The sequence below is a fragment of the Onychostoma macrolepis genome, chromosome 17 (assembly GCF_012432095.1).
Source record: "Onychostoma macrolepis isolate SWU-2019 chromosome 17, ASM1243209v1, whole genome shotgun sequence".
Taxonomy (NCBI): Eukaryota; Metazoa; Chordata; class Actinopteri; order Cypriniformes; family Cyprinidae; genus Onychostoma; species Onychostoma macrolepis.
In genome coordinates this window covers 23,903,147-23,926,185 of record NC_081171.1, presented here as the reverse complement: position 1 = coordinate 23,926,185, position 23,039 = coordinate 23,903,147, and the positions used below count along the sequence as shown (strand labels likewise).

Below are 23,039 nucleotides of genomic sequence, written 5' to 3'. Positions count from 1 at the left end.
TTTGCGGAATAAGTGGTGGAAATTTCACATTAATTTAATGAATTGATTCACATAAATACAGCGATCTGTCACGCCACAAAGATCTTGAAAATCACATTATTGTAAGACACATAATTTGTGTTTCGCTATAAAACTGTTTTTGAAAGCTGAGACTTTGTTTTATATTAAAAGCACTAAAAGCACAAAGCTTAATCTATTGCTATTGTGTGGCTGGCGCACTACAAATAACGAATGCAATGGAAGACATGAAATATTATTTCCAAGCATACTGTCCCCGCGAGTATGACACATGGTGTGATTTCTGCTAATAATCCCACATATATTTGTAGTGTATTAAAAAAGGGTTAAATAAGAGAGCTACAGCGCCCCCCCAAAGGAATATCGATTGAGTGCGTGAGCTGATGTTAAGATTAACAGTTGTTCCTGTTCAGTCTGTTAATAAATATCATATTCTTGATATTAAGCTGTTTCCGCGAGTCCTTAAAATTGACATGCCAGTAAAATGATGCAGCCGCTCGGACACAACAATATTCCGGTGGCCTGCAACTTCTCCCGGTGCTCTCAACGCGGGCCATTTGCATGCGCGATATGCTATACTCTCAAAATATTATAACTTTAATTTCTACATTTAAACATCTTGAAACATTTCGACTTTATTCTCGAAACATTTGACTTTATTCCCAAAACATTTCGACTTTATTCCCAAAACATTTCGACTTTATTCCCAAAACATTTCGACTTTATTCTCAAAACATTTCGACTTTATTCTCGAAATATTACGACTTTAATCTCGTAATCTTAATCTTAGATTTTTTTTTCATTTTTTAACGTGGCATTAAAACGCCGTCGTATGATAGCCATGAAGCTTTGAAACCTTTTTAAAGAGTGTGTTGGATCGCATATCAAACTGAAACCACAGTCAATTAATAAATAATAATTTATTGGCTGATTAAAAAACACTTTATAGGCACTTCATGTTTGATGGTATTTATATATAGACATATTTTAAAAATTCATAAACATATAAAATCAAATTATTTTCTGCAAACTCCACCAGATTCTTGTTCTGCATCTCCCCAAGTACCACTGAGGTGATTTTCTTGTTGTCTTACTGTATGATTTTTTAATGATTGCATACCAGAGTCAAGGCAAATGCTATTTATTACCTCACTGTATCACATGTTTTAAAAATTCATAAAAATATAAAATCAAATTGTTTTCTGCAAACTACACCAGATTTTTGTTCTACATCTCCCCAAGTACCACTGAGGTGACTTTCTTCTTGCAGCTCTGTCATGCACACCATGGTTGCTCAGTGTTCTCCTGATGGTGGGCTCATGAACATTAACATTAGCCAATCTGAGAAAGGCTTTAGTTGCTTAGAAGTTACCCTGGGAACTATTACATGTTCTGCTTTGGAGTGATCTTTGTTGGTCCACCACTTCTCGGGAAGGTAACAGTGGTCTTGAATTTCCTCCATTTGTACACAATCTGTCTGACTGTGGATTTGTGGAGTCCAAACTCTTTAGAGATGGTTTTGTAACCTTTTCTAGCCCGATGAGCAACATCAGCTCTCTTTCTGAGGTCCTCAGTGATCTCCTTTGTTGTGACATGATTCACTTCCACAAACATGATCAGACTTTGATAGATCCCTGTTCTTTGAATGGAGGAAGGTCGTTGATGCCCTATGTCTCGCTAGAGGCAAAGAGGACTAAGTCAAGTAAGTCAAGTTCTTTGAATAAAACAGGTCACATACTGATATTTGATAGTCATTGCAATTACTGAAATAACATCTGAACAGATGGACTCTAATTTCACCTTTAAATTAACTGCTTATCCAAGAGATTCACATACTTTTGCCACTCACAGATATGCAATATTGGATCATTTTCCTGAATAAATAAATGACAAAGAAAATATTTGTCTCATTTGTTTGATTGGGTTCTCTTTGTCTACTTTCAGGACTTCTGAAATCTGGTTATGTTTTGGGTCATATTTATGCAGAAATATAGAAAATTCTAAAGGGTTCACAAACTTTCAAACAGCACTGTGCGTGTATATATATATATATATATATATGTGTGTGTGTGTGTGTGTGTGTGTGTGTGTGTGTTGTGTGTGTATCTCTATCTATCTATCTATCTATCAATTTAAAATTTAAAATCATACACTATTTCACTTTTAACAAATAACCAGTTCTGACAGTAAATTGCTTTTGGCAGCATAGTTTTATAGACAAGAGTTTGGCATAATCTCAGAAAAGTCAAGGACAAGAACTACTAATATTGCGAAACAAAAATAAACAAAAGCAGATAGTGGAAAGCACTGTTTCTTTGTAACGAGATTTAAAACAGATGAGATTCTTCAGCAATAATTTAATCTTAGTTTTACAGCAAGTTTAAAAAAAACAAAAAACTATTTATCATGTGAAGTTTGTGTGTGTGTGTGTGTGTGTGTGTGTGTGTATTAGAGAAACAAAAGACATTACATGCTGGTTAACATATTTGTATTTGCCATTTACAAAAATTAATTATTACCAACGGATTGCAATTTAAACATTGTGAGTCAGTTCAGTCGTTGCGTGTTGGTTCAAGCAACTACACTGTGAGAGCAACAGCACTTTACATGTGTGGTAGTCTCTTCGACTATAGATGATTTTCAGCATTCATTGCATTGTGTTTGTGACGCTGAGATCACTCACCCTAAGCTGCTTTCCTCTGCACAAAGGCACAATGAAGCTCCTGATTGTGGCTGCACTTGTTGGACTGTGTCTTGCCCAGCACAACCCAAACACAAAACATAATAGGACCTCCATTGTTCATCTGTTTGAGTGGCGGTGGGCAGATATAGCTGAAGAATGTGAGAGGTACCTGGCAGCAAATGGCTATGGAGGAGTTCAGGTATGTTTACAATTCTTATTGATTTCAGCACAAATCCGCCTGCACTATTTTTAAGTAACAGAATGATAAATGTGATGTTTTGAACCTTCCTGAGCTTTCAGATTAGATATGTACAGAAGGTTTTGAATTATAAAGTATTATAAAAATGTAAAAATCTATAAAATAACAGTTCGTTTTTGTGTTTAATTTTACAGATCTCTCCCCCCAGTGAGAGCATTGTAGTGACCAATCCTTGGCAACCTTGGTGGCAGAGGTATCAACCAATCAGCTACAAATTGTGCTCCAGATCAGGAACTGAGGCAGAGCTGAAGGACATGATCACACGCTGTAACAATGTTGGGGTAACACAAAACTAAAGCTCATAGTATCGTACCTCAAAAACAGTCAAATGTTGACGCTTCAGTGCAATTGATAATTATGCAGCATCTCCTTTTGTGCTACTTTGCCGTCCTGTAGGTGAACATATATGTGGATGCAGTGATTAATCACATGTGTGGAGCCGCTGGTGGAGAGGGCACTCACTCCAGCTGTGGATCATACTTCAAAGCCAACAAGAAGGACTTCCCTTCTGTTCCCTACTCATCATGGGACTTCAATGATGACAAATGTAAAACTGCCAAAGAAGAGATTGAAAACTACAATGATATTTTCCAGGTTCTTGTTTGCAGCAGTGTTTTTAACTCTTCTGTGTAAACACTTCAAGACATGTTCTTGTTGTTGACTCCATCTTGTTGATTTGGTGTTGACAGGTCAGGAACTGTCGCTTGGTGAGTCTACTGGATTTGGCCCTGGAGAAGGACTATGTTAGAGGAAAAATAGCTGATTATCTGAACAAACTGATCGACCTGGGTGTGGCTGGATTCAGAGTCGATGCTTGTAAGCACATGTGGCCTGGTGACCTTACTAACATCTACGGCAGACTCAAGACCCTCAATACCACTTGGTTTTCTCAAGGCACCAAGCCCTTTATTTATCAAGAGGTATCAGCATCCCATCAAGACCAGAGTTACCTAAAATGGTTGTTGAAAACATTAACACAAATGCCTTTTTTTCAGGTGATCGACTTGGGTGGGGAGCCCATTAAAGCCAGTGAATATTTTGAACTTGGAAGAGTGACAGAGTTCAAGTACAGTGCGAAACTGGGCACAGTCATTCGTAAATGGGACAAAGAAAAGCTAAGCTATCTCAAGTATGCAAGAGTAACTTATATTATGACACCAGCTCTCTGGAAAACTTGATTCTGATTGGTCTACTGCATTGAGTAGCCATATATTATTGTATATATGCTAGTTAAACTAATCTGCAATTGAGCTTAAAATCATGCTCAGCAAGGTTTTGGCTTCTAAGAGTTATTGAAAGCATTGTAAACCGTGTTTTGTCTCAGGAACTGGGGAGAGGGCTGGAGTTTCATGCCTTCTGATAGAGCTGTGGTGTTTGTGGACAATCATGACAATCAGAGAGGCCACGGCGCTGGTGGAGCTTCTGTTCTGACATTCTGGGACTCTAGGTAAAAAGAGTTAGGGGATCCTCTTCTAAACTAAATTTGAGAGAGTTTACTAATCACTGATTAAACTGTCAGTTTGTTTTCTCCAAGAAATTTTACATTGCATTTTGCAGGCTTTATAAGATCGGTACAGGACTCATGTTGGCTCATCCATACGGTGTGACCAGAGTCATGTCTAGCTACCATTGGGATCGACATATTGTGAATGGAAAGGTAAAGGCTTTCACATAAAATAGCAATTATATTGAAGTCTTATGTCTTATAGTTGGTTAAACCCACATGCTTGACATTACATGAATGAATAGTAGGGCTAAAGGCACAGTGGGGTAAAAGGTGCATTTGATTTGATTTTCCCCTAAACCACTAGATGACACACAACCCCACTGCAGCACTGTCCTAAACATCTATGTTTCACTTTAGTTGTAGGTGGAAATTTGGTTGATCCTTGATGTGATTGTGAGGAGCAATGAAAAGTTAATTCTGCACTAAGCTGATCTAATAATTAATGTTTATTAAAAATTTTATAGATTTATGTGCAAATGAGAAAAATTTAAAATACATTACCAAATATATTTTGAGACAACTTTCTTGTTAATGTTCAGTTTTGTTCAGGGTAATTAAATCAACAGTTTATTTGTTTGTTTGTTGGTTTTGAGTAAGAATATGTAAAAGTATGCTATTTGGGGTAAAACACGCCCCTGTTTTTGGAGCTAAAGGCACAATAATTGACGTTATAAATAGCTGACTTCCATGACTGGATGGGCCCTCCAAATGCACAAGGTTCAAATGATCGATACAGTTTGTTAAGTTGGGCATCTACCTTAGAGATAATCACATTTATAATGAAAACAAACAATTTTATTTGAAAATGATATTAATCATCTAAAAACATAATTTGTTGTTAATGTAAGGCCATATTAAATTATTATGGGATCTCTTTCAAGCACTGTAGGACGCGTTCATGTTGTTTTTTTATTATTATTTTCTGTTTTTAAAATGAACAAATTTTAATGACAGTATTTATTCAATAAGGCAAATGTAATTATTTTATCTATTGAAATCAACAGAATATGGTACAAACTGTGCTGAAATTATTATTTTGAACAAGTCTTAACTATGATGGTGAGCCTTTTACTCCGAGTGTGTCTCTACATATATTTATATAATAGTTAAACAAATAGTTAAACTACTTTTATTATTTCTTTTCTGACAAAATGTGTTGCTCCTTTAATGTTCTGTAAAAAGATAAGTATTTTTCTGCAATCATGCTCAGTGGGACTAAGTTAAGGACTTAAGTTGTGCCATGAGTGTGCTAAATGTTCAGAAAACCTGAGCAAATAATGTTTTGGTGAAATAAAACGCAGGATGAGAATGACTGGATGGGCCCTCCAAGCAATGCCAATGGATCCACTAAGCCAGTACCCATCAACCCAGACTCCACCTGCGGGGACAAGTGGATCTGTGAGCACAGATGGCGGCAGATCAGGTGGGTGTGAGTTAGGTGTGCTGGACACATCTTCCTAAAGTCAAATCCCAGCCGTTCACTTGCTTTATTCCCCACCACAGAAATATGGTGATTTTCCGTAATGTGGTCAATGGTCAGCCTCTCTCCAACTGGTGGGACAACGACAATAATCAGATCGCCTTCAGCCGCGGCAACAAAGGATTCATTCTCATCAACAATGATGATTGGTGAGAAACTTGCAACACTAATCCATGAATAATGAACATGTTATAATATAAATTTAGCACATAACCGCTCCGTAACTGGATTTGATGAATGTCCCAGGGCACTGAATGTGACGCTGAACACTGGCCTGCCCATGGGTACATACTGTGACGTGATCTCTGGAGATAAGAGTGGGAGCGCTTGCACAGGAAAAAAGGTGTCTGTGGGTTCTGATGGACGCGCCACCTTCAGCATCAGCAACACAGACGAGGATCCATTCATTGCCATCCATGCTGACTCCAAACTGTAGATTCAGTGAGGATACAATTATAATAAAGCAAGATCAATTAACAGTGTGGTTGAGCTTTTGTTTACAAACAAATAATGAACACATGAAAAAGATAAACTTATACAGAACCACAATCATCCAGTGAACAAGCATCCAAACAACTCACTTTACTGTTAATAGGCCTATTGGTGTTCCTTCTTGACAACAAGTATCCAACCATTTCAGGGACTGGATTGTGAACTCTGTCTACATTTTGATGACACAACATCTGAAATAACAACAATGCAATGTATAAACTTTTTTTATTCATTTTATTTTAATTTTATTATTTATTTTTTAGAATATGTAATACCTTAGAAAATTGTATTGAGTAGCGTACTGTATTTTACTCCTATTGTAACTATATCTTATAACATAACATCATAACATCTTAAACATAATAAGATTTGTAATGATTTAATGATAACGTTTAAATATTTTGTAAAAATAAATAAATTAACAAATAAATAATAATAATAATAATAAAAACAAGCAAAAAAAAACAACAGCGATAATAATATATAGTTACCAGCATTACCACGCGAGCATAATGTGAAGCTGATATTGGCGCGAAAATCAAACGCCAGAGACGACCGTTTATTTCCTGTAAAGATTTTGATTGGTTCTGTGGTGAGTAAATGTTATTTTTTCCCACTATATAAAACACTTAAATGTTTTAAGAGTGGTTGTATAATCAAATGTACTATTGAACACAAACAGAAGTAGGCTATTCCAAAAGAAAACGTTATTCGAGGTAAATGATGACCGGGTGAATTGTTACAGTAACAGAGCCAAGCGGCGAGAATCCTTCCGCAGCAACTTTATTTATTATGAACATAACACCGTTATCCTGACAGCACTATAAATAAACATATATGTTCTTACCCTTCAACTATTGAAGTAAACTAAGTATATTTTGACGAAAAGGAGTAGAATTTGCTGCCCTAGTGAATGTTTATTTGATGCAGTATCTACATATAATCACTAGATGGCACAATAGCCAATACTGGCTGGAAATGAATAATTTCAGCTCTAAATCGACTAGATTATTATATTAGTAGTATGATTGATAATGATATTTTAGAATTTTAAGATATCTTAGATTTATCTGTGAAATAGAAGTTAAATGTAATTATGTACCTCAGTGAAAAGTGTGTATGTTGAGAAAAACGTGTAATATACTGTACTGTATAATGTCTTACATTTTTTTGTTGGTATAATTTTATACTTAGGAATTTAATATTTTGAGAAATATTTAGCATTAGTACTTTACTATTGCTTTAGCACATTTGGTTTATTTTCACAGCACTTATTGAAGGTTTTTATCATTATTATTTTCTGAAGCTCTGTGAAAGCAGACAGATGTTTTGTAGCAGCACTGAAGAGGTGACCCCGGGTTCGAGCTCTGGGGCCGGGCTGAGCAGCAGCACTCTAACCCCTCATAACCTGATCGACTACAGACATGCAACCCGTAGACAGCAGGATCCTCCATCATCTTCTGGCCTACTGACTTCACACAGATCCGATGATGTTAGGAACAGTGTGTGTCCGGGATCAAGCGCTGCCACTGATACTGGTGCTCAGACAGCTGTGTTCACAGACACAACACCGACTGGAGGTGACCGAGAAATTGAAAGCTATAACACATGAAATAAAAGGTTAAAATCTAGATAAAATAAACTGAGGTTGATAACTGAACCTGATTTGTTTTTTTAACAAAAGTTTTCTAACAGCAGCTATATCAATAGATAATAAACATTTTCTGTTTTTTTTTTAATTAGAGTGAATATTAATTCACTATATAAATAAAAAATGTAATATAAAATGTGTACTATTATAATATAAAAAAATGTAATTTAAGTAATATGTGAACATCTCTTTTGCTAACATTAAATTGTATTATATCAAAAATATAAGATTTTCAAAGTGGTCTCAAACTCTTGGGCCCCGCTATTTCCACAATTCTGCTAGATACAGTGTTTAACATTAATTACCTAGAGTGGTCTGTCAAAGTCAAATCTGTTCCGCCACAGTTTCAAAATGAACCAAAAATATTTTTTACACTTCCTATAATAACATAAAAAATCTAATGATTACAGAATTTCACTAGATTTGTAATGAGATGCATTTGTGAACCTGTTTTCATAAAAACAGTGTTTGTTTTTGTTTTACAAAAAATTAACTTGAGGTTATAACTCTTGCAAATGAAGAAATTAAGACAATATTGTAAGTTTACTGTAAAAAATAATAATTTTGCTTGGAATTTACATAATTTTTTTCATTTTCATTTATTTTACAGTGAAGTGGTATTACAAAAGTATAGGCATAGTAATAATAATAAAATAATACTTTTATTATTTTACGTTGTATTAGTATTTATTATCATTATTATATTCATATTGTTTGGCTCCCTAAAAACACCAGTGAAAATAATGTGGACTGATTGCCCCCTCAGTTTTCTTAACGAAGTTATTTATTTAAACCAATAATGGATCATTAATTGGAGGAGCATGGGCCGTCTGCAGAGCGCATAAAGTTGTGTTCGATTTGCGCAGATCAATCAATGTCTGACTTGAAGCAGTGTAGCTAGTCTTTGCATCAAAGTATACTGCAAGAGCGATTCGCGAGCAGACGCAGGTTACGGTCATCGTAGTTTCTCCTGCAAGCTTTGATGATGACAGCTAATTCACGATTTACCAGACTCACTCACCGTAGGCTATATTTCATCCCGAAACTCTTTTCATGTTATAGCCTATTAATGCTATAGCGTATTGTGCCATGTTTATCATAATAAAACTGATAAAAAAGTGAATTTACATTATTCCAGGGCCAGTGTCAAGGTGGGGACGCCCACGAATGCCCCCTCCCCCCCAATCATCTCCCCTCCTTGCTTAACATGTTCGAAAGTGAAAGTGAAATCGGAAGAAAATAGCGCGCATAATCCACAACCCCAGCCCCCCGCTCAACGTGATTTGTGGCCCTGCCTCAGATTCTCACAAAATCCTGTAGGACACACAAGATATATGGATGACCCATATCGGTTAACTAGTCCTGCGCTTTCTCCTTAGCTCAGCGCCTGATAAACATCAGTGGAAGAGCAGACAGGATCAGCTCTTCTGTGGGTTCATCTGTCCACACCTGGAGCTCCAGCACTCCTCATCTGAGGGCCACGCCTGCATTCTCACTCCATGGCCGAACCCCTCAGAGAGACCTTAACAGTATTCAGACAACTAACCCTCTTTCTGTAGTCCTAATTAAATCTTAAATCAAAACTGATAACTCATTGTACAACTCTTTTAACATAGTGACAACGTCTTCATCTGCGTCTGCATCTGCGTCTGCGTCTCATGCGGCCTCTGTGATAGTGGCTGTGGTGGAGGGACGTGGTTTAGCTCGGGGGGAGATTGGCATGGCCAGTATCAATGTGAGATGCCCAGAGCTGGTGCTCTCACAGTTTGCAGACACTGGAACTTATGCTAAGGTAAAGATCCATCCATTCTTCAAACCGCTTGTCTTTTGTAGGATCAAGGTCATAGTAAAGATGAAACCTGTTATAAATTGCAAAAACAACACACATTTTGACAGTAATATTTAATTGAGTTATCAGAGTTTTAAAAAATGTTTAAAACAGCAAAACTGCTAATAACATTTTTTTTACTGTACTAAACCTTAGTGTAAGAAACTTAAGTTTACACTATACAGTACATGGCAGAATCTAATAGAATTTGCTCCCAGCATGAACATTACTTATGCTAATTAAGAACATTTACAGGGTAAATACAAAATTTATAGATGCTTTAATAATAGGTCAATAAAACGAAAGTAAACAAAAACATGATAACACCAAAACTCTCAATAGTGACTGTATCTATATCCATTCCATAGGCGCACAATGATTCTTCTAGATATTAAACTAATTTAAAGTGCCCCATTATGCCTTTTCGAATATTTTCATGTATTATAATATTACCTTTCATGCAGTGTGTCATGTAGCTGTATGTGAACATAAACTATCTGCAAAGTTGTGAAGCCGACAGTGCACGATAAATAAAGTTATTGTCTATCAAAAAAAGAGTCTCAATCGCCTAAATGAGTCGTCAGGAATTCGAATCTTATTCTGTTACGGCTGTACGTCACAAAGTAACACATTTGCATAATGTCCGCCCATGGGCTGTCATTCCGTTATGGCGCATTGTACGCGGATCTGACCAATCACAGCAGTGAGGGCTCATGGAAAGGTGGGGTTTAGAGAGACTGATTCTTCGAACTGCTTTGCACGAGCCGTTTACGAATCATTTAGAAATGAGGTAAAATTAAAGCTATTTTTTGATAAAACTAAAGTGTTTTTTGACCTTGGATGCATGTAACCCTGTTTTAGGACACTCATAAAACAATATTAGCAACCTTAAAAATGGCATAATAGGGGCACTTTAAGCAATACCCCATAACATCCAAATAGCATGTTTGAAATGTTTTAAAATAAAGTTTACTAAAGTGCTTTGCTCTGGGCAGTTCTCCAGAACAGAGTCCTTCACACAGTGCAGCATGCCAGAAAAAAGATTTTAAAATGACTGCCCAGAATGTAGTGTAACCAAGAAAATATATCTTTATTGGTCTTTATGTAAAGTCATTGCTTCATTTTTTAACCATGTTAATGCTATTTAATATGCTTGCAATGTGAAGAAAATATGTTTTTACACAGAGACAGTATCATGCAGTAGAGGACGACAAAAAAAAAACAACACATTCAAAATGATGCTTAATTTTAATACAGGTTATTACCAAGCTGCACAACCTGATGCCTCTGGAGATTCTGATGCCAGACACTGCTAGTGTGAGAGGACAAGGAACCAAACTCTACACCCTCATCACAGAGACTTTTCCGGTATCATACATGCTTACTGCATCTATCCTGGCTATAAATCAGCAGGGCTGGGTGACTTACAATTTACAAGCTGTAAATTAAAACTATAGTTAGTGATTGTGCACACACCTTCATCTGATTTAATTCAGAATTACAGCTGCTTCTTTCCACTGAGTGCAGAATATTTGCTTTTGCTATGTGTGCAGTCAGTCACATTCACTGCCGTTCAGAGGAAGTACTTCAATGAGAAGAAGGGCCTGGAGTACATACAGCAGCTCTGTGTCCCTGAGTTCAGCACTGTCCTGATGGAGGTGCAAACCAAGTAATGGATTCCCAGGGTTCTTTTTCAGGTTTTTGTTTTAGTTCCAGGATTCTGGATGTACATGATAAGTCACATTATTAGTAGAAGTATAGGAACTCCTACATAAAAATTCTCAAAGTAAACATGATCTCATGGTGACCTTTCTTTATGTCAGTGTGAATTATTTGCTTATTTGCCACATTGTTTTTTTTTATAAATACAATAATGTGTAATAAGTAACTCTGTGTAATACATATATGATAAAGTTGATTAAACAATATCAAATGAAACATCTTTTCTGTCTGTAGATACTACTGCCTGGCTTCTGCGTCTGCCCTACTAAAATACTTTGAGTTTGTTCAGAACTCAATATATGCTCCTAAGTCACTGAAAGTGATCTTCACCGGCAGTGAGCAGACAGCCATGATTGATGCAATATCAGCCAGCAACTTGGAGCTAGTAGTGAATCACAGAGATCACAGGTTAGAGGACATTACTATTCTGCAGTTTTATGTTGACCTTTTTTATGTCGAACTGAAAGCTCCACAGAGAATTCGAACACCTGTCATCCACAAAGATCTACATGTCCCCTATCCCAAGCTTAGCACTGTTTCACACACTTTATCGTATTTAAGCACTTACCAAAGAATGTAAAAAAGCACACAGATTTCTATTGGGTGATAGAGGTGCACAGAAAGCTGTGCTATTGTAATATGTTGTAATTATGAACTATGTTGACTATACTCATAATTTGCTTGTGTCTGGATGTCAGTAACCATATGCTGTTGTATGCAGAAGTAAAAACACTCTGTTTGGGGTCTTGAACTACACTAAGACTGCTGGTGGGGAGCGACGGTTACGCTCTAATATTCTTGAGCCCCTGCTGGATGTGGTCACTATCAACTCACGCCTGGACACCATACAGGTGATTACCTGATATTTGTCTGCCTTTTTCATTCTGTTATTTTGTCATTAATCAAATAATCTTCTCTTTGATTCATTTCCAGGAGCTGCTGCAAAATGAGGAGCTCTTCTTTGGTCTGAAGAATGGTAATAACACCACATTTCATATGTCTCAATTTTAAAGATATTGTTCCAGGATGTTTTTCTCCTCATTTCACCCTTTTGTTTGAGGCTCTTTTGCTTATGATTGTATGTTTATTAGGTCTGTACTGCACCACATGCATAAGCAGTTTACTAAAGTTGTGATTTCACACTGACAGTGTTACTGGCTAACACTGGAATTTGCTTTCGTAACAGCTATGGTTATCAGAAGATATTATTGCAAACTTTGTCAAATATAATTTACATGAGGAGGAATGCCACATTTACATTCAGTTGTTAGACTAATTACACAGATCAGGACCCAAACCCTGAAGAGTTGCATTCCGTCAAAATTATTTGTGAGTACTGAGTTGAATACAATAACAAATAGCAAAGTTAACAACAAAAACAGGTTACCAAACTTCACAGCGAATACTGTAAACTGTCCATATGGGTGCCAAAAAAATATGCACAGCTTATTGCTGAAACAAGCCTTACTTGTTATTGAGTAATTTGTTGGTGATTTCAAAAGCTCTTAAGCTCCTGGATCACACCTATGGAACTGCACACACAATCATAATATATTAATATTAACCAGATGGCTAAATGTTTGGCTGGCACCACACCATGGCGGGACTTTATTGATGTTGTGCTTTGATTTACAGCAATTGCACACTTCCTGGATGTAGATGATCTGCTGTCTGCTCTTGTTCAGGTCCCAAAGCAAGAGACGGTATGCATAAGAAACACATTTACCAATTTAAGTACACATTTAAGTATTGACCAAAATAATGCTGCTTTCTTATTCAGAGTGATTTGGTGGGTAATTGATTTTAAAAAATGTTTACTAAAATTTGGTTTAAATTAGCATGTCATTACTTTTTTTCAGGAGGTCTAGTTAAATACTAGGCAAAATCCTTCAGCAAGAGAGCTTTTTGTCTTGTAAATTCAAGATTTTCATCTTTAAAATGACTTTTTAAACCACCATTGTTAGATTTAGTTTAGCAGTTACTCTAATTAGCAAAGATAATCTTTTTTATGGTTTAATCTTGTAGATACCAGTGGCTGAAGCAAAAATAACGCAAGTAATTCAGCTGAAGCATACTCTGGAACTCGTCCCATCATTGAAGGTAACTCGTGCCTATGCATTTTTTTTAAATACTGTCAAATAGCTCTTTAAGACACAGTCATTCAGGCCTGTACTGAGTATGTCTGTGGAAAGCTCAGCAGATTTCAAAAGAATTGCAGTACCCATATTTAGATAAATATAATGCTATCAACCACCGTGTCCTAACTACACGCGACGCCACGACACGTGATAAAAGGTATCTTTTCCATGTTAATCTGAGTTTTTGTCCTAACTAGTCATGACGGCCACACGTGAAATTTCTATTTCCGTGACGAACAACAACAACTGAAACAACAACATAGAAAGAAACTATATGACAGTAGATAATTTCAGGTGATTATGTGCTTTATTCAAAATTAAACGTGTCTAATATGAGTTTCAATATCATATTGCGTGACCTTATAGCCATACTGAAAGCAACAACAGATAGTTTGCCTCAGATCTTGAAAATAAATTAAAGCAAAGATATCCGTTAAAACTGTGAACTGCAAACCAACGAGTGTATTCCATGACAAAGATGTTGTCAGTCACTCAGTATGTACATTTAATGATGTTTAAAAGCTTTAATATTTATGAATTAGATTATAAAAGTATCCATTTCGTTGCGAGTGCAGTGTGCTTCCAGAGAGGCTCCGCCCACACACCCAAATTGCTTGTCGCTGGAATCTTGTCACGTCGCATGTAGTTAGGACACGGTGTAAAGTCAACGTTAAATTTGTTGACCTTATTTACTATCACTTGTAGCATTTTGGTAAGTGTAAGTCAGGAAAGTCATGAATCACCTGTAATTATGTAAATCTATCTATATGTCATGATTGTATACTGAGTGTATTTTTTCTGACTTGGTTGAGAAGGCCTATTAAAATGCTTAGTTGCATATGTAATTATGCCACATATAAGTATATTTTCCCTGATTAGGCGATGCTGTCACATTCCAAAACAGCCTTGTTGGAAGCATATTACACCTCACTTGATGACAACAGGTAATACATTTTAGTGAACTATATTTGCATATGTGCTAACATCTTGCACTGGCCATTTTTGTTCAACATGAAATATGAGCCTGTCCTTTCATAAGAGTATATAATGTGTTGTGTATACCGCAATAGCATAGAGGAGATTCTATGAGCCCTGCATGTGTGTCGAGATCAATCAGCATTTTATATATGCATTTGAAGATTTAATTAGAGTTCTAGCATGCAGCCCAACAGAAAGTACTATTTCATCTTTAGTTTTTTCTAATTTGTGTTGGTTTAGGTTCAACAGCATTCTGGATCAGATCAAATCACTGATTAATGATGACACCAGCTACGTGAAAGGCAGCTTGACCATGCGCACGCAGAAGTGCTATGCTGTGCGGCCCAACGTCAGTGAATTCTTAGATATTGCACGGCGAGCCTACACAGAAGTGGTAGATGACATAGCAGGTGAGCTCCTTAACTTCAGTAGAGTGTGAAAAGGTTTGTTTGTAAATTGTGAATTGTGAATTACCAGTTCATTTGCCCCAACCACACCACCACAATTGATGATCTCTTACCATTACAGGAGTTAAATACAGTTTTATTATTACATTTTGTTCCTGAGATCCATTTATAATGTTCATTAAATTTCATAATTTAACAAAAAGTTTCTTAATCGTAAATAGGCATTGTAAATGTGGTCAGACGTGTGCACACTGTATGTTTAAATGACATGCCACTGTCACTTATATCAGTTACTAATCAGATCTTTCCACATTCCATCCTATTTATGTTTTGTCATGAACATCAGCATTATTGATGTGTTATGCTGTTGCTGATCAGGATTGGTGGCTCAGCTTGGAGAGAAGTACAGCCTACCCCTCCGGACAAGTTTCAGCAACACACGTGGCTTCTTTATTCAAATGAAACTGGAGGGTGGGGTCTTACCTGGGGGGAAGTTACCAGAGGAATTCATCAAAGTGAGTGAAAGAAATTACCTTTTAAAGCTTCACTGAACAGCTTCATAAGTGTGTTAAATGTAACATACATTAAATACATCGTATATGTTCATGTAAGCCAGATGTTTATTATTATTAAAGTGTTATTTATTATTAAAGTGTTGGCAGCAAGTGTTTGCCAGTGATTTGATTCTAAACACTATAGGTGACCAGACAGAAGAACAACTATGGGTTCACCACTGTAGACCTTATGAAAATGAATGACCACTGTGAGGAGGCTTTGAAAGACATTTTCCACATGTCTAATGTGTGAGTATATAGCGGATCAAAATAAGTTTGACTTTTGTAAAATGAAAAAAATGCAGAATTTTAAGCATAAATGGTATTTACGTAAACTGCAGGTTGGTGTCCAGGTTACTGAGTGACGTCTGTGAACACATCCACTGTCTGTACAAACTGTCCGATGCTGTGTCAATGCTGGACATGCTGCTCTCTTTGGCTCACGCTTGCACTGTCTCAGATTACGGTAATGTTTAAGAACCAGATAAACATAATATACGTTATTACATTTATGAGCAAATTATTTTTTTCCTCCTTTTAGCTATTGATAGCATTGATTTCTTATTATTATTTAAAGGAAACTCTGGGTATTAAGACTTGTATGGCTTAATATAACGTAAATAATGTCTCCTACTGAATAATGTAGAAGAAAACCCATGAAAGATTTATGTTATTTTAAAAAAATTCACATCATTTTATAAATATTTTGGACTATGGGGGGCACCATAATTTTGTTGATGTAAAATAGTTGCACTCGGTGAGCTACTTGCGCTACCTGTTGCTTTTTTTACTGCAACACAACTTGGAATACACAACTCAGAAAATAAAATACTGATAAGATGGATATAAGCATAGGTTTAAACCAAATGCTGTACCATCGATTTTTCCCCACAAGGAGTATAAATGCCCACGGATATAGAGTGAAATCTGCGCTTGGAAAGTCCTTCAGTGGCTGTGGCATCATGACAAGCGTCAGCATGTTTACATCCTGCCAGGATGGCATGTAGCATTTCTTGTCTCTACCATTTGTAAGCTCTTTCAGTAGTTGTGGTCTACTAAAAGCTTCAAAGGCATCAGGTGCAGGGCTGAAATGGAGAGAACAAAGACGTGGGTCTTTTTTGCGGGAGTTTTGTTCGTCCACAGGCATCTTCCCATTCTTTTCTCCTTTTCTTATCACTAGGAAAGACTTCCATCGCTTTTCTTGTTGTCGACAACAAAAAGCCAAAAAAGCTCTCTATTTCATGTCATCAAAATAATGGCACCCCCCACAGTCCAAAATGAATCCACGATGTGGATTTTTTAAATAACATAAATCTTTCATGTGTTTTCTACTACACTTTCAGTAAGAGACATCATTTGCATTATATTAAGCCATACAGATCTTAATACCTGAGGTTCCCTTTAATAACCTAAAAGTATAAACAAATAAAATGAGTTGTTTCCTACAGTGCGTCCTGAATTCACTGATACGTTGGCAATAAAGCAGGGTCGCCACCCAATCTTGGAGCGCATTTCTGGGCAACAACCAATCTCCAATGACATCTACATCTCTGAGGGAAGCAATTTTGTGATCATAACAGGCCCCAACATGAGTGGCAAGTCCACCTACCTTAAACAGGTGGCCCTCTGCCAGATAATGGCTCAGATAGGTACACAGAGTTGCTTTTATATAAAAAAATAAGATTTGTTTTATGACTTTGTCACTAACCTTTTGGTCACTACATAGTTCTCTGTAATTTCCACACTTGCAAACACCGCTTATATACAGTAAGTGGTTGTGGGTAATGATAAGCAAGTTTGGGGCTGGGTCTAGGATCTTGCATTAATATGCTTGTCTTTGTGCATGGTTTAGCACCAGCTGTCTCTTCTAGTCCTGTGGGACCAAAACAAACTTATTTAGAAAGTCTTCTTTGTCCCAGGGTCCTTTCTGCCAGCAGAGTACGCCTCTGTTCGAATTGCAGAACAGATATTCACCAGAATAGGAGTAGACGATGACTTTGAGACCAACTCCTCCACATTTATGGTTGAGATGAAAGAGGTCAGTTTTAGACACTGTGGAAGAAAAAGCTAATTTTGTTGATATTTGATTAACGAAACCTAAAGATGTAGTGTCAAGTCTTAAAATTTGTATTTACACATGTATGTTTTTGTGTACACATGGTCTCAATATGTATCAGTGAATAGCATATACAAGGGCTGTCCGGAAAGCATCCTGCTATGTAATATGAAAGATATGAGAGCTGCAATCTGACAAAAATCACAACTTCATCACAACAATGTACCCGCCTATGTATCCCGTCTCATGCATAGTTTTTTGGGGAATCACCCCAATGACTCAGCTTCCCGACTTCTGACTTTTCCCAAAACTAAAATCACCTTTGAATAGGACTCAGGCAACATTGTCCTGTTTACAGTGTTTCTTGTATCTTATATATTCTTCGATAAATGTCTCTATTTTTCATATTACATGGCTGGATACTTTTCAGACAGCCCTCATACAGGGTTATATACAAATAGATTAAGTACTCAATCAAAAAAAAGTATTTTCTCATTGAAATGCTCAACTGTACTCCTAGGTTTCTTACATCATACACAATGCAAGCGCCAAGTCACTCATCATTATTGATGAGCTAGGGCGAGGCACCAGTCCCGAGGAAGGCATTGGCATCTGCCACAGTGTCTGTGAATTCCTCATCAATCTTAAGGTGCTGTATTTACTTTATCAAGAGTATATATATGTATGATACAATAACGAGAGAGATTAAAAAAAAAAACATACCTGAACTGTTATTCTAACAGTATTAGCAGTATTTTTATAAGAAGTTAACAAAACTTTGTGCTGTAGGCCTTCACACTCTTTGCCACGCACTTTCTTGAGCTCTGCCAGCTGCAGACTCTTTACCCCAATGTGGAGAACCAGCACATGCAGGTTCAGCACGTCCGCACTGAAGATGGCAGAGACAGGGTTGTCTACACATACCAGCTCAGCCGAGGCCAATCAGAGGAGCGCAACTATGGTGGGTTAAGATGATCCCAAGTTTTCCTAAACTACATTTTGTTTAATGTGTATAATAAGTGAAGCTGCTTGCTTAGGTATACGAGCAGCAGAGATGACCAATTTCCCGTCAGAAATTATTCAGGAAGCCAAAACTGTCGCAGCTAAAATCAGCCAAAAGCTGTGGGTATGTTTCTTCTTGTTTATGACTCATGAATAATATATTGTAGAGGTACAGGAGAAAAATCATTACATCAAAAATGATATCATTAAAAATCAGTCTTCATTGTGTTGTCCAAAGGCCAAGCATTACAGTGATCCTGACACGATCAAACAGAGGGCAGTCTATCGCCTGGCCACCAGACTGCTGCAGACGGCCCGTAACTCACGGCTGGATCCAGAGAGCCTGCGTCAATACCTGAAGGGGTTGAAGAGACAGTATGAGGCTGAACTTCAAAGTGCTACAGAGTCGGTAGAGAATGAGGAATAAGGAACGGGATGAAGGGGTTGGAATATAAGGGATGGATTTCACCTGTTTGAGAAAAACTGACAAAATTCACTTGTTGAACAAAGCCAGGGAGATATATATAATGTAGACCATACATAGATATAAGAATTTTTTTAAATTTTATTTTATAAAAGTAATTTATTTTCACAGATTATCATTTATTGTTTGTTTGTTTAGTTTAGTGAGACCATATGAGGTCCTTGTTAGAAACTGTTAACTAAATAAACATATGGGTTTCACTGTGGTTCATTCATTGCATTAATGTTTTTTTCTTTTTTGTATATTATATTTATTGTGGTATTTTTTAATTTTCAGACACATAACCAGTACAATCACAAGACAGGACAAAACACAACTACATAAACAATAAGGGGGGAAAAAAAAGAAAAAATATTTTGCAGACAACCACATCACGAAAGTAAAGGCAAAGGGGGATCAAAGCCACTTTTTGCACAATATGACATCATAGACGAGGCGAAATAATATTGTAATAATAACAATTATAAAATAATAATAACAACCTAGGCCGTTTTACCTCACAAGGACGTTACTTAAGGAAAATGACCATAGTAACAGAGAGCGAACAGATTTGCAACTGTCAGCATTGTCACTAGTTTTGACAAATAATTGAGGAAAAGAAAAAGTCAAATATTAAAATAAATTTTAGAAAGAAAAAACCTGAGCATATTAAGATTGACACGGAAGTTAAAGAAGATAACAAATACAATAGAAAATTAATAATCACCATTATTAGAAGTTTTTAACAGGTGATTGAAAAAAGGCCTCCAAGAGGCATCAAACGGATCTATATTTCCAGAAATACTATATCTAAGTCTTTCCACATGCAGAGTGGAGGAGAGTTCTGACAACCAAATTCTGAATAGTGACTTCGACTTTTTCTTCCACACACAAAGAATACATTTTTTTTTGCAATCATCATACCATACTGTATAGGCAGTCAGAAAGCATGGCTAAGACGCTGCAAGGAAGCTGACCAGCCAAGAACAGCAGTCGCAGGATCTAAAGGAGAAAAAAAATTCACAGAGTTTTGGGCATGCCCAAAAAAGATGACCAAGAGAGCCCTCCGCAGATTCGCACTTATTGCAGAGAGGGGAAATAGTAGAATAAAAAGTGTTCAGTTTGACCCTTGAGTAATGTAATCTATGCAGCACCTTGTACTGAATAAGCTGGTGTCTGGCATTAATAGAGCAGGTGTATATATGTTTAAGACATTTTGCCCAGTCCTCAGAAGAAACCTGAATATCCAATTCATTTTCCCAATCGTTTTTCAGATGATTAGTAGAGATATCTAACTGACTTGTAAAGAAATTTACCAATTTTGTGATTAACTTTGGGGTATTGGGGGTGCAAGTAAGCAATTTGTGTAATTCATTATCAGCTGATAACGTTTCAAAGTTTGGCATAGTGGAACGAACATAATTTCTCATTTGTAGGTATCTGAAAAAGTGTGAAGGAGGAAAGTCATACTTCTCTTTTAGCTCAGAAAATGTAGCAAAACTTTTGTCAATATATAAATCTCGCAAGGTGAGAGAATTCCTTTTCTTGCCCGACCTGTGAACACTGGATCTAAGAGTGAAGGTTTAAAGGCATGGTTACAACTGATTGGAGCAAACAAAGAGGTATTTGGCAGTTTAAATGTCTTGCTGATCTGATGCCATATCCTGAGAGAATTATTAATCATAAAATGGGATCCTACTACAGCTTTAGATGTCTCTGGGGCCGCAAATAGCAACGAGGAAAGAGATTAATTTGAAGAATCCCGTTCAATCACAAGCCATGAAGGGCACCAATGTTTTTAATGCAAATTTTCAGTCTCCCAATCAGCCGGCTACTATGCATGTATTAGTCTATGAGATTTTGAGTTGTTGTATTTGTGGATTGTATAAGAAACAGACCTCTAACTTGGCTGTAATCACAGACGTGCTGATATTTGGAGCAACAACACGAGTAGATCTTTTAGAGTGAGTCACTGAATCATTTCACCCAACCAACTGGTTAAGAACACTGATTCATTTAAGAACAACACAAGTTATGAGTGAAGCGGTGATTCACTCACAAATCATTTGTTTAGAACTGACTCAACTTATGTGTTCATTCATGGATTAAGGTTTTTTGAGTCAATGATTCTATGACTCTTTCATACAGACTGCTGCTTGACACCATCTACTGCCATAACAATGTAGTCTGCAAGAAAGAGTCATCAATTGTACTTCATGTCTAATGCACAGACTATCTGGAAGACTCACAGACAAGTGGAGAGATAAACTCAAGGTCTGAAGTCAAGAACACAACACAACTTTTACTACTAAGGTCGAATCATGTGTTATACTTTGCTTGAGTCTGAATGTGTTCTGTCAGTATCAGTAATAGTAGCAGCTGTCAGTCTAGCTCGCTAGGCCAGTGAGACTTGACAAATTTCATATTCATATCTGCACATAAGCCTTCTTTGATAGGTGGATTTCTAAGGCTTCTAAATTACTAACACAATCTAATCTAATCTACATGCCTTCTGTCATCTGGCTGATAGTTCATAGTTTTTTTTTAGCTAGTAAAAGGCCTTTTAGTGCAATTATAAAAATGTCCACATTCAGGTTGTGGTGCATGTGTCTTCATTCTGTGAAATCTACTGTTTTTTATAAAGTTAACAAAATAATGACCTTTATACTGTTATTAATGGTGTAATATGAACATTTGCTAGACTGAAGCAACTTAGTTTTACCTTATTAATTATTTGTAATTATTAATTATTTTTATCAGGTTAAAATGTAATATACCACGAACGTTTATTTGTACATCTCTCAGACAATGTATGCCCCAAATTACTACTACTAGTGCAATAATAATAATAATAATAAAATAACTTTTATCATAATCTTCTTACTAAGACATATTATTGGGAAGAAGTATTGCATTTTATTATTCAGTTGCATTTTAAGATTTAGAAATGATATTTCTATGCATTTTATTTACCTCATATCTAATCCACAGACTGGCTGGAACACTCACAGACAGGCGGAGAGACAAACTCAAGGTCTGAAATCAAGTAAACAATATTTATAAAGTTAACAAAGTAATGACCTTTATACTATTATTAATAGTGCAATATGAACATTTACTAGACTGAAGCAACTTAGTTTTACCTTATTTATTTTCAATTAATCATTAGCTAATTATTTATCCCCCCAAATTACTACTACTAGTACAACAACATCATCAAAAACAACAATAATAATAAATCATCTTTTATCATAATCTACTCACTAAGACCTATTATTGGGAAGAAGTATTGCATTTTATTATTCAGTTGCATTTTAGTATTCACAAATGATATTTCCATGCATTTTATTTAAGTAGTTTGTTAACACTCTCATAAAAATCTTATTGGTTTACCTTACAAGCTATAAGAATTTCGTCTCATTTTTTATTTTTATTTTTATTTATTTTTTGGCAAATAACAACATTTGCACGAAATTGCATATTTCTGTTCAGTTTGGGCCACTGAATTTTTCTTTCTTGAGTAAGAGCTGCATATTCTCACTAAACCATACTATCTGATGCATCAAATATGATACAAAGCATAAAACACATGGCAACTTTATATATATATATATATATATTCTCTTTAATATTCTGTCTAAAGATTCAATAATTTCTTACATTTTTAATTTAAGTCTGACTAATATTTCATATGTCAGGCTTTACAGGGTTAAAACATATCGTGTGTAAAAACAACCCATAAAGCTCTGTGCTTTATCCGTGCTGTTCTTCTGAGCTCCAATTCTCGCGAGAGTTCCGCGG

General features: G+C 36.3%; 2 protein-coding genes across 4 annotated transcripts; both read left to right on the top strand.

Annotated features, from left to right (window-relative positions):
• The first annotated feature begins 1,542 nt into the window (after positions 1–1,542).
• amy2al1 (amylase alpha 2A-like 1) lies at positions 1,543–6,424 on the top strand. 3 transcript variants are annotated; one of them, XM_058749134.1, is made up of 11 exons: positions 1,543–1,720; positions 2,728–2,900; positions 3,095–3,241; positions 3,357–3,554; positions 3,650–3,880; positions 3,956–4,089; positions 4,285–4,407; positions 4,518–4,617; positions 5,769–5,890; positions 5,971–6,096; positions 6,194–6,424. In XM_058749134.1, the coding sequence occupies exons 1-11, from the start codon at positions 1,558–1,560 to the stop codon at positions 6,381–6,383; spliced, it is 1,707 nt and encodes a 568-aa protein (XP_058605117.1). In that variant the 5' UTR covers positions 1,543–1,557; the 3' UTR covers positions 6,384–6,424. The 3 variants fall into 3 exon arrangements, with proteins under 3 accessions (XP_058605117.1, XP_058605118.1, XP_058605119.1); XM_058749135.1 differs by lacking the exon at positions 1,543–1,720 and adding an exon at positions 2,574–2,627; XM_058749136.1 differs by lacking the exon at positions 1,543–1,720 and adding an exon at positions 2,586–2,604.
• A 527-nt stretch (positions 6,425–6,951) lies between these two features.
• On the top strand, positions 6,952–19,368 carry msh4 (mutS homolog 4). Its single transcript, XM_058748675.1, has 22 exons — positions 6,952–7,031; positions 7,746–8,019; positions 9,470–9,619; positions 9,707–9,882; positions 11,176–11,286; positions 11,472–11,587; positions 11,875–12,048; positions 12,362–12,491; positions 12,574–12,616; positions 13,276–13,343; positions 13,666–13,740; positions 14,658–14,722; positions 14,997–15,166; positions 15,542–15,678; positions 15,863–15,966; positions 16,059–16,183; positions 17,166–17,366; positions 17,637–17,755; positions 18,294–18,422; positions 18,563–18,734; positions 18,811–18,899; positions 19,014–19,368. Exons 2-22 carry the CDS (start codon positions 7,764–7,766, stop codon positions 19,200–19,202), a joined length of 2,799 nt encoding a protein of 932 aa, XP_058604658.1. The 5' UTR covers positions 6,952–7,031; positions 7,746–7,763; the 3' UTR covers positions 19,203–19,368.
• The last annotated feature ends 3,671 nt before the right edge of the window (positions 19,369–23,039 follow it).